The 12,493-nt window shown below is 47.4% G+C and overlaps 1 protein-coding gene across 1 annotated transcript in view; it reads right to left on the minus strand.

Moving 5' to 3' along the window:
• Nucleotides 1-1,640: 1,640 nt before the first annotated feature.
• The window catches only part of Pou2f3 (POU class 2 homeobox 3), a 79,257-nt gene continuing 68,404 nt past the window's right edge, over nt 1,641-12,493 (minus strand). Inside the window, exons 9-12 of the mRNA XM_057768350.1 lie at nt 11,421-11,582; nt 5,822-5,888; nt 4,307-4,442; nt 1,641-2,772 (exon numbers count right to left, since the gene is read on the minus strand). Coding sequence (XP_057624333.1) covers nt 2,733-2,772; nt 4,307-4,442; nt 5,822-5,888; nt 11,421-11,582 — 405 coding nt within the window. The 3' untranslated portion in view covers nt 1,641-2,732. The remainder of the gene's footprint in view (nt 2,773-4,306; nt 4,443-5,821; nt 5,889-11,420; nt 11,583-12,493) is intronic.

Genomic DNA, 12,493 nt, shown 5'->3' on the forward strand with positions numbered 1-12,493 from the left:
AAGGCTAGCCCAGAATTCCTAGACTCAAGCAACCTTCCTGTGTCTGGTGTAGCTTGCATTAGTGAGAACATTAGTGTTCTCAGCTCACCTTTTAACTACATCTTTTTTCTTTCAAAAGTCACCACCAGCTGGGCGGTGGTGGCGCACGCCTTTAATCCCAGCACTCAGGAGGCAGAGGCAGGCGGATCTCTGTGAGTTCGAGACCAGCCTGGTCTACAAGAGCTAGTTCCAGGACAGGCTCCAAAACCACAGAGAAACCCTGTCTCGAAAAAAGAAAAAAAAAAAAGAAAAAAAAAGTCACCACCACGAGCAGGACTTTCCCCCACTTTATAACACCAAATAGGAGTCTGAATTTGAGCCCCATTCAAACCCCAGGTACACAGACCCATGTTGATTGGTGTATAGGTTTCCCATGTTGAGGCTGTTATTATTTGCAACAAACGTCAAATGCTGAGATGGCTAATTTTGACTTGAAAGTTGACTGGGTTTTGAGACACCTGGAACATTGGCAAGGCACACCCCTACCTATAAAGAGCTATTTCCAGATGAGGTCATGAGGGGTGTGGCCTAAGGAGTGGAATAATCTTCTGAGAGACTCATATTATGGGGAGTGAGGCCCACTTAGGGGAAGATCTTCGAGGCTATCTAGCCATGATGAGTCCTTCCTGAAAACCTTTTGTTGCTTCCTCTCTGGCGTGCTGAGAATTACTTCCTTCCGCTATGCCCTTCCAGCTATGATAGACATCTCTGAAACCGTAAGCGAAAAGAAATCCTTCCTGACTCAAGTTGTTCTATCGGGCATTTTGACTGCAGGTGTGGAAAAGCAGCACAGATCCCTGCCTTTGTTCTTCCGCACCAACTGTAACACGAAAAGGTCTTTCTTCCCCACAGATCAATATTTACCTCAAGAACTGCCAACTCTTTAAATTTTTATTAAGATGTGGTGTCTTCCTGGCCCATGATCCTAGCACTTAGGAGACTGAGGCGGGAGGATTGCAATGAGTTTAAGGTCAACCTGGTTAAATAATGAGCTTGAGGCCAGCCTGGGCTACAGAGTGAGACCCTACCGCAAAGCCAAAAAACAACAATAAAAAAAAAATCCTTTCACCAATAAATGTTAACCTAATAAAAAGCTCAATAATAGCTTCTCTATCCTTCAATGTCTCACCAGGTGGAGATGTCTTTATGAAATAAATAGCGTCATGAAATTATTCTGTTAAACACCTTTTGCTTTCCATTGTATTTAACAACAGTTGAGTACTTAATATTTAGGATATGCAAGATAGATTTGCCTTGGCCTCCACCTCTTTAAGTGACATGACCTTAAATATTCACCACACTCTCCCCTCTTATAAATTGGAGAACAGTCTCTCTCACTCAGTTCCCAAAGTAGTTCTGTCCCACAGAGTAGAACACTGAGAAGTTCGGGACCCTGTGTCAATAAGGCCACCGCCAGCACCCACTTCATGTTCCAAATGGAGCTCCTTTGCCCCACCCCATTTCCATTATCTACACACACAGAAAGGCACGGAACCCTCCTCAGAGTCGCTTATTAACATGGAATAGTTACGTCATTGCTATACAAATATATTTAGAAACAGATTCCTTTGAGTCTCAACAGTTTCCTGAATATTCAGTCTTTAAAAAACAACAAAAGAAAAGTTACCAATTCCTGGGATGGCTTCATGTGACAGCTTACACACAGGCCCACAGAAGGAGACTCCACATATAATGTTCCCCCCAAAGTCAGCAGAGCCCCAGCCCACATGGGAACTCTGTGGAAGTATCCCACACTTTGGTATCCCCCCTCCTTTTCTAATATAAGATAAAATATTACAGAGACATCATCAAAATTCACACCTGAGTTAGACATCTTGCTGGACCATTAGTGCAGAACAGGAAAAGGCTATGTACAAGAGCGTGGCCAGTATCTTGGGTGTGGCGTTCCCTCCCTCCGTCTCTCTCTTGGTTTCCTCAATTTTTTGTGCTCAAGAGAAAGGAGAGGGGGCAGGACAAGCAGAAATACAGGGAGCAGAGAAAAGACAAGTATTTTTGAACTTGGGTGTATGTGGGCAACAAAGAGAACCTGTGCATGGAAGTATATGACCATAGGGTAGCTCTGCCATCTTCAGAGAGGAAGGGACTTTGTAGGGCACAAGAATGGAAGAATTCAGTTGTAGAAAAGGGAGCAAGGGCAAAAGAAAATGAGGCAAAACTAGAAACTGTGGTAATTAGACAAAATAAGGCTTTGGTGGAAACATGAGATTTCAGTCTTTCCACAGAATTTGCGATGTGTTCAGGATTGTGGCCGAGGACAGAGTCAAAACCATGATTGACCTTTCTTACAGTTTGGTGCACCGAGCAAATGGCTGTCCCCAGAAGCCAATGGCACATGGCCCTTTCTCCGAGAGATGAAGCCACAGTGAAGCCATCAAAAACATTAGAGTAAGAAGGTGGTCATAGGCACGGCAGAGCACGGTAAACTCCCAGCAGGATTATCAAGAGCCTGAGACATCAGCGTGGCCTACGGCGAAGCATCAGTGTGGTCTGCAGTCACAGTTTGGTTCTCCGGAGTCTCTGGATCCCCGAGAAGGCAAGAATGTGGGTTTGCTCTTCAGCAGTGGCCGTTTGTCCCACTTGTTCCCAAGTAGTTTGTCCATTCATGGAAGGTACGACTCCCTGTGTCCTGGTGGGAACAAGGGGCCAGGTGGAACTGGAGGAAGTTTTTGGTCTCAATGGAGGTAGGTGGGATGATTCCAACGGTACCACGGTCTGGGAAAAAAAAAAAAAAAAGACCAAGTCAGAGTTACAAACCTGATGGGAAGGTGACAGCTACAGGCAGGTAGAGAGGACCTTAAGGGTGATGAAAACATTTTTGGAATTAGATAACAGTAATGGTTGTACAACCTTGTGAATTTTATGGCGTATGAATCATACCTCAAAGATTAAACTACTAATATTATTTGGGTCTCCTGGATCCCAGAAATTCTGACTTCCTAGACTATGAAACATCTGGACAATAGAAGCTACTTGCTGAACTGCCTAGATTTGGACAAATGGATTCCTCTCTTCCTGTAAAGCTCAAGTGTGTAACCTATCACTCAGCTTGGTTTGCTTGTGTGTTTAAGATAGGGCCTCCAGCTGGGCAGTGGTGATGCATGCTTTTAATCCCAGCACTTAGGAGGTAGAAACAGGCGAATTTCTGTGAGTTCGAGGCCAGTCTGGTCTACAGAGTGAGTTCCAGGACAGATTCCAAAGCTACAGAGAAACCCTCTCTCGAAAAACAAAAACAAACAAACAAACGAAAAGATAGGGCCCATGTTCAAGACAGGCTCCTCCAAATCCTCCTGCCTCAGCCTCCTGCATGCTGAGATTACAGGTGTGTACCACCATGCCCAAATTTGGTTTTTTTAAAAGTTTTATATATATATATATATACACACACACACACACACACACACACACACACACACACACACACATATATATGCATCAGTGTGCACACATATGGAGGTCAGAGGACAACCTTGGGTGTTGTCCCCACTTTCTTTGAGACAGGTTCTCTCATTGGCCTGGGGCCCAAAGGCCTCTCCCTCTCACTTCCACCCTAGCACTGGGATTCCAAGCACATACTGCCACACCTGGCTTTTTTGTGTGTGTCCTTCTGGCGGTCAGATTCAGTCCTCTGCTTTCCAGCAAGCACCTTACCAATGGAACTGTCTCCCTAGCACCACAACCTGCTTCAAATCTGTCGTCTTCTGCACCAGGGAGGATTCTCACGACACCCATCCTAAGAATACCTTTTCCAGAACTTTATTCGGCTTGTGAGCTAAGACCCGCCAGAGCCTGCCCTGCTGCCTCCCAAGTGGACTTGGGAGCCAGATCTCAGTAGCATTTTTCTCTCTGTGAGCCAGCCACACCTGAAGGCCAGAGTTGGTCTATGCCTGAGCTCCAGACTCATGTCATAATATCCTGTGGTTCGAGTTCCTGGAAGTGCTCCTGAGTCCAGCCTAGGACCTGGTTCTTTCTCACGTGAGCATTTGGAAATTTCCACCATCAAAGCTGAGGATGGAAATTCTGGCTTTGTTGACATCAGCCCTTGCCAGGACTGCTCGCCGGCTACCGCTTCTTTTTAAAATCCTCACTCCCTGGGGATGCAGTCCAGTCTAGCTCTTCACTCTGCGCCCCTCCCATCCCACCTCCACTGTTACCCCATTTCCCATTTCCAGTTCTCATCTATGGCACCGGCCCAACTCCTCACATGCCCCTGAGCCTGCCAGATGCTTCCTCGCTGCTGTCCACTTACCCCGAGGAGTTAAAGCTGGAGGAGGAGTTCATCGCTGCTTTGGAGTTATTTTGAGATGCTGTGGGACTGCTGGCATGGAGTCCTGAGCCAGGAGACGAAGGCCTGCTGTTGTTCCCGGGGGAACAGGATGACGTTACTGAGGACAAAGAGAGACAAAAACAAGGCCAAAATAATGTTGCTGGGTCTGGGGACCTTTGTGACACAGCCTTTCCAACACATAATTTTCTCTTGGAATCCCCAAAGGGCACCTTACCATCTCCCTACCCCCGCCTGTTTGCCCACCTTCTACCTTGTGAACAGCAAGGCCCACCCATCAGCCCATCCTTGGGGGGCCTTTATTTCAAGTGCTCTCGGCAGCCCAGGCCCTCAGAGCAGTGCAGCTGGTTCTGTCAGTCCAAGACTTGCCAAAGGCATGGAAGACAGATGCCAAAATCTGCGGGACACGCCCTGGGCGGGAGGGGAGAAGATGACGAAGCTCGGGAAAGGACGAGGCATGGGGAGAAAGCTGAGGCATACAGGAGAGCAGAGAGGCCGCCAGAATCTCAGTTCCCTGCCTCTACAAAGAAAATGTGCATGGTCCCCTTGAAGAGAACCCAAGCCTTGTCTTGGCCCTGGGCCTGTCCTGACCCACCCTAGAACTCATTGTCATCCTCTGTAAAAGGGCAAGTTTGCACTAAGTAGATATTCTTCTTGTTTGGAATCCCAATATGTGTTTCATGCATAGAGCGCCATATATTTTACTATTCAAACTAAGATTAAAAAGGAAAAAAAAAGCCGGGCGGTGGTGGCGCACGCCTTTAATCCCAGGACTCGGGAGGCAGAGGCAGGCGGATCTCTGTGAGTTCGAGACCAGCCTGGTCTACAGAGCTAGTTCCAGGACAGGCTCCAAAGCCACAGAGAAACCCTGTCTCGAAAAAAACCAAAAAAAAAAAAAAAGGGAAAAAAAAAGTAGATCATGCAGAGATCAGCATACGAGGCTTCTAGAGGACACTTGGACATATCCTTATCTAGGTCTGTGAAATGCTACAGGTGCTTTGGGAGAAACAGAACCCTGCAGATGTGTTTTGGGAGCCCGTCTTCCTCCAGGTTTCCCATACAATTCACTTTGGGATGTATTATACCCTTGAGTGCAGAGCCATGCTGCAAGTAAAATAAAAACAAGCGTTTATTTAAACTTTGCTTACCAATATTTTCCAAACTTATGTGACCACAGAACCCTATTCTTCCAAGCCCTTATTTTTAATGTCCTTTGAGACACACTGAGGAAATGCTGACTTAGGTTAAGAACCTTTTAAGGGTTTTTTGTTTTGCTTTGTTTTGTTTGAGACAGGGTTTCTCAAGGTAGCTCTGGCTGTCCTGGAACTTGCTCCGTAGACCAGGCTGGCCTCGAACACCTGCCTCTATCTTCCAAGTGCTGGGATTAAAGGTATGCACCATGACACCTGGGTCCTTTCAGTTTTAATATATTATTTAGATTAATCCTTGTGTTTTCTGGAAACCTCTTTGGAAGCTCACCTGTTCCAGGCATGGTACTGTGGACAGGAGGGACAGAGAGGGCACCCAGAGATCCTGACGGAGAGACCTGAAAGGCAAGAGAGGCTTGTGAATGTCCATGCTGCGTCCTTCTTCCTTCTGCCAGGACACTGGGTGAAAGGCTGCAGAGAGCAGTTCGCCTTCCTCAGTGACCTCCTGCTCCATAATTTTCACCTTGTGCGTCATAGGAAGACCTGTGGACTACATACAGCCATCAGGACCCACTTCTGGCCTGCTACAGAAGCTCCCTGGTGCTGACACAGACCACTCCCCCTGCTGCTGGCGCCCCTGGCAAAGTTCCTCTGGTACTGCCAGGCTGGAGGTTTGTTCCAGTGCCCCGAGGAGAGATGAGCAAGCCTTTGAGGCCCTTGCTCTGACAGATGTTGCTGACTGCCTGCTCTATTTCTACTTTGCATGCTTATAATCTCAGTGCTTGGGAGACTGAGGCAAGGGGACTACTATGAGTTCTGAGTCAGCTAGGGATGCATAGCAAGACACTGTCAAGAAAAAAAAAAAAGCAAGCAGGTAGAGACTTAAAACACCAGAAGGGGCCATTCAGGAGCTAGGGAAACACCTTGGCTCAGTCACTAAAGTGGCTGCCTCTCAATCCCAAGCATGTGAAAACTCGGTTTTAACAGTCACAGCCTGCAATCCCAAGCTGAGGAGGAAAGACAAGAGAATCCCTGGGCTTGCTAGTCACCCAGTGTAGCCAAACCAGGGAGCTCCAGGGTCCGTGAAAGACCCCATCTCAAAAAATAAGATGAAAAGCGATTGAGGAAAATACCCAATGTTGCCCTCTGCCTTCCCCCCACTCTCCCATCCTCCCCCACATTTAACCTCCCAGTTCAGGAACCTACCCCTCACTATGATTATCCAAGAGCAGCCTAGGATAAAAAATAATGAGTGGACAGATCTGGGTGTGAGACCTGGCCATGTCACCCATGGTCTGCGTGACTATGAGTAAGCTATCAACCCCAGGGAGGCTTGGTTTTCTCATTTGTGAAACAGCAGCCGCACCTCCCCGATATTTCTTTTAATTAAGATTTAATGAGATAATGTCTATAAAGCTTCCAGCCTGTGGCTGGCAAAGAGCACTGGCTTGTTAAAGGTTAGCTGCCTTGCTCCCGAAAGAAAAGGGCTGTGGACTGTTGGTTATCTTTAGGTGCTTTCTTAGCGCCACCTTTGAGCTCAGAGCTGCATATTCCTGCCCTACTTACTCTTCTCCTGTTGACCAGGAAGCTCTGACCAGCATTTTCATAGGATATTGATACAGAGACTCCACTTAGGGACCTGCCATCTACTAGGATCCCAAACAACTCTGGACCAGCCCCTCCAGCAGGAAGTAGCCTGTTTTCCTTTCCTAACTAATCAGAACTTCTTCTCTTCTTCTTACCCTTCGGTTTACAATGAACAGGGCCTGGAGGGGTGGAGGCAAGAGCGGGGCAGTTTGGGAGGCGTGGCAGAGTGGTAAGAGATGCTATCAGTCATCTCCTCTCCTCCTCTCCCAGATGCCACACCCAAGAACCCTGTTGTTTTCAAATAAATAATAGTGTGTACAGTCACTGTGATTGCTTCCTCCACCTCCAGCTAAAGATGGGCTCTGCATATGCAAACATACATATATATGGTCCCTTACTTTAAGCATTGTTTTTATATATGGTAGCAAAACAGTACCAAGATGCTTTGTGTGTGTGTGTGTTTTGCTGGGGACTGAGGCCATGTTCTTATGCATGCTAAGCCAGGGCTATATATATAGCATTGAGCTACATACACCTTCCAAACCCCTTTAAAATTTTATTGTTTATTTCTTAAAAGATTTTATTTTTAATTATGTATACATGTGCTGGTATGTGTGGGGGGGTACATGTGCCTGCAGTGTCCACGAAGGCTAGAAGAGGGGTCAGATACCCTGGAGCTGGTAGATGGGTGCACAGGTGGGTGCTGGAAACTAAACTCAGGTCCTCTGCAAGAGCAGGATGAACTCTTAACCACTGAGCCGTCTCTTCAGCTCCTATTAATTTATTTTTCTGACTTAGCTAGCTCGAGATTGCTTTGTGTCAGAAATAAAAGACATCAGTTTTCATTCCACCAAGACCTGAGGAAAAGACAGGATCAGGAGACACTCCTTCATCCAACCTACATGACATCGGGTGTGGAACTCTTGTCTTCCAGGCATGATATGACCATTACTATCTAGAGAAGCTTATTTTTTTTAAAGATTTATTTAATTTTATTTTGTGTATACGGGTATATTGCCTGCATGTATGTCAGTGCACCATGGGCACGCCTGGTGCCTGCAGAGACCAGAAGACATCAGAGGATCCCCTGAATAGTTGTGAGTGAGCGGTCATGTGGGTTCTGGGAATCGAACCTGGATTCCTCTGGAAGACAGCTAGTGCTGTTATCTGCTGAACCATCTCTCTAGCCCTAGCCTGTGGGTTTTTAAGCACATGACTTCTCACAGGCTCCTCTTTCTGCCTACTAAAGCATTCTTGCTACTTCATGTTCTTCAGGCAAATTATGGGCTCCCCAATGCTGCCATGCTGACTTTTTTAAAAGACAGGGTTTCTCTGTATAGCCTTGGCTGCCCTAGAACTCACTTTGTAAACAAGGCTGACCTCAAACTCCGAGATCTACCTGCCTCTGCCTCCCAAGTGCTGGGATTAAATTCGTCCAGAGAGTTTAGTGTCTTTTATTTGCATTCCCACAATGCTGCTGTGGAACTCACCAGGCTAGACCTCTCACGCACACTTGGTTTTACTTCCTGCATTCTCAGTCTCTTCCCTTGATCCTCTTGTTCTCAAATGACTGATGTCACCAGAGGGTGGAAGTGAACCTTTCTGTCTTTACTTTATACAAATTCCATAACGGAATTCTTCTTACCCAGGACTTCAATAGCCACCTGCTTGTGATAGTCCCAACCCATGGCTCCCTCCCAGCTTCTCTCCTGTCCTCTGTAGCCAATGTCCCAAGCCTCTAGGGGCAGTCCCACTTAAGTGTGCTGCAGGCCTACATCATGACGACGCAAAGAACTGGAGCACTACCTTTCCGCACCCCAAAACCAGCTGGTCCTGTTTGCTGGGTCCACACAGAATGCTACCATTTACCCAGCTAGCCCAGCCGGAACACTCTGAATCATTCCCAGGGTTCCCCTTTCACTGCTCTCCCTGCTCCAAGCCAGCTCTGAGTTTATCAACCGAGGCCTTTTGCTTATATTTTTGTTTGTTTTTGACGTAGGGCCTCATGTATTTGCTAAGTAACTGAGTATAACTTCTGAGCCACCCCAGGTGCTGAGACTCCATGGTGGTGCTGTGGATGGAGCCCGGAGCTTCAAGCATAGTAGGCAAGCACTCTACCAACGAAACCACACCCATAACCCTTGTTTATCACTTGACACTCTCCCCTATCCCCTGTCCCATGACCAGTTTAGCCCCACCTTCCCACATTCCTCTACATGGAACCGCCTGAAGTTCCATGAACTTGCTGTGTATTTTTCCCCATCTCGCTGTTCTCACACTTCCCCTGGAGACAGCTCCACCTCACACATACCTGCCACTGTAAACTCAACTCAGGCACTAATGACCTCCCGTGGGGAAGCCTTCCTAGCCACCATCCCCAAGGTGTGTTAGCGGCTGCTCCTAAGGTCGCTTAGAGAAATGATTCTGCTGTTTGTCTCTTGTTTACTTGTGTGTATCCTCTGCTAGACAATGAGGTCCCCTGGCACTGGGAATAAATGGCATCTATCTCCAGCACTTGGCACAAAGACCAGCATAGAGCTGGTCTGTGGATATATAGGGGAAGTCAACAATGTGGGAGTTTTTTATGTAGGTCTTACCCAGCCTGCAACCAGCCTGCTGGAAAACTAGAGGACGTCATTTTATCCAACTTCTCTACCCTTTTACCGCTACCAAAGATAGAAAACTCTACACCATTAACCGCGTCCCATCTCTCCCTAGACAGAACAGGACACAGTCTAATTCCCAATCCTCTGTGTCTCCATAGAACTCGAATCCCATCTCTCCCTAGACAGAACAGGACACATTCTAGTTCCCAATCCTATGTGTCTCCCTAGAACCTCAAGTTATTCTCAGCCTTGGCTTTTCCTGGATCACCAGAGGCTAAGATTTAACCCCAGCTAGGTACTGCCTCTCAGGTGCCTATGAAGCACAAACAACTTAATATAAATGGTCTCAGATTCTCAGCTGTCTTTGTTTCTCAAGCCTGCTCTTCGTTCAGTCTTCCAAATTTATCATCATCATCATCATCATCATCATCATCATTTGGAGACAGGGTCCTTCTAGGTAGTCTTGGCTGTCCTGGAACTCACTATGTACATCATTCCGGTCTCGAACTCACAGAGATCTGCCTGCCTCTGCCCCCCAAGTGCTGGGATTAAAGGTGTGTGCTACCATGTCCAGACCGACATTTTTTTAAAAGGGTAGTGCCAACAACACGCATCCAGTACTCAGGTAACTCAGTTGGTAGCATGTTTGCCTAGCATGCAGGAGGCCCTGGGTTCCATATCTAGCACCAGAAAAACCAGTTGTGCTGGTGCATACCTATAATCCCAAGCACCTAGGAGATAGAGGTCACCCTCAACTACACAGTGAGCTCAAGGCTTGCTCGGGCTACTTGGAACCCTGTACCATAAAACAAACAAAACAAAACCAAAGCATCCGGGGAAAAACAGTCTGCTTTTGGAATCTGAGCAATTAGCAAACCTTACTGACTTCACAGCTGAAGAACATACAGAGTCCAAGCATTTATTCTCATCACCATAGCTACCACCCTCCACACCTCCTCTGCTCAGCCTGATGGCTGTCTTCTGGCATGTCTCTGGCTTCTCGAGTTATTCTCCACTCAGCAGCCCATGTCAACCAGCTCAGATTTATACAGCCAGGCTTTTCCAACACCTTCCTATTCGAGTCAACCAAAGTCTTCTCACTGAACTCCAAGACCTGAGACAGTCTACTTTCTGCTACTTCTCTGAATTCATCTGCCTTTTGCCCCTTTTGCATAGACTTCCTTGGTGGTCCCTCCACCTTGAATACTCTTTCCCCTAGATATACACATATTTCATCCCCTTAAAAAAATTTATATTTTCATTCAAATACCACCTAATCAGACAGGGCATCTCTAACCTTCCTGTTAAAAAGGCGAAAACACACCAATCATCTTGTTCATGTTGTTGTTTTTTTAACTGTATTACACTTTATTCATGCTACATATATGTGTGGGCATGTGGGTGACACATAGCATGTGTGAGAGGTCAGAGGTCAACTTTTGGGAATTGGCTGTCTTCTTCCACCATGGGGATCCCAGACATGGAAACTGGATCATCAGGTTGGGCAGCAAGCATCTCTACTGGTTGAGCCATCCCAACAGCCCCCCTTCCCTTCCACTTCTCTTTAATCTTCTTATATTATGCATATTTTATATGTTGTATCTATTTGTTTATTCATGTACTGAAGCTCCCCTGCCCACTACCTACCTTGCTGTGGTATGGAAGACTCCTGACCTCCACGTGCATGGCCCCCAAGTGTTTGGCAGCCAGCCTGTCAGCCAACTCCAAGTCACTTACCAGTCGGGAGTTGTAGATGGGCGGCTTGATGGGTGTGGCCACAGGGCAGTTGATTCGCTTCTCCTTTTGCCGTCGATTACAGAACCAGACCCTCACCACCTCCTTCTCCATGGACAACTGCTCTGCGATCATGGAAATCTCTTCTGAGCTGGGTTTGGGATTCTATAGGGACAAAGGGATAGGGTGTGGCAGGAGACAGAAACAGGAGCAGAAATTAGAGGTGACGGTCAGACGTTCCAAACACAAAACATTGAACATATGGGTCAAATTCCACCCTGAGTCAGACCAAGGGTGGAATACTGACTTTATCATCTGTGCACTGAGCGTCCTTAGGAATTCCCTTTACCTCTGAGCCCAGTCTTTCCAGATATGGAGTGAGACTACTTGCCTAGCACACAGGACTATGGTAAGGGCTACAAGAGAAAGCATGTGTCCACCATCAAGCACAGGGCTGGAACGGATGAGAGGATACCAAAGGTTGGTCCCTTCCTGTCCTCCTTCCCTTTGGAGTATTCCCACAGCAAGGCCTCCATGGGTGAATTATGGAGGGGAGGTGGAGTCCTTGAGGAAAACCTCCCCCTCCCCTGAGTCCTTCCTCATGACCTCTCCCTTCACATCTCTTTCTAGAAAATGAGGAGGCTGGACTGCTCAGGCCCACCAGGTGTGTGGGAGAGCTGCAGGCCGTATGATGTCATTGCTCTGTCCCGCTGACCTGCCACCCAGTCTGAGGCTTGAGCCCCTTTCCCTCATTCTTGTATCCCCCACCTTTAACTATACATACTGCTCTAAGAAACCCGAAAGATGGGAAACTCAACTCCAGTCATCCTGCTGGCAGGCTGCAGCCATGGAATCCCTGAGCCAGACTCAATGAGGGAGCTGCTCCAGGCCAGCAGTCCTAGCAGCCAGGACCTACAAGGCTGGACTGGGTAGTGTTCAGTAACAACGAGGCTCTAGGGGAAGCTACAGGACAGATCTCATAGAGGCTCGCTGTTTTCACCTGTATTTCCCTCTTCTCACTCCTCCCCGGCTCCCACGAGGCTCACAGCCCGCAGACACTGCCTCAAGAATATGCT

The sequence above is a fragment of the Chionomys nivalis genome, chromosome 4 (genome assembly GCF_950005125.1).
Source record: "Chionomys nivalis chromosome 4, mChiNiv1.1, whole genome shotgun sequence".
In the NCBI taxonomy this organism is placed as follows: Eukaryota; Metazoa; Chordata; class Mammalia; order Rodentia; family Cricetidae; genus Chionomys; species Chionomys nivalis.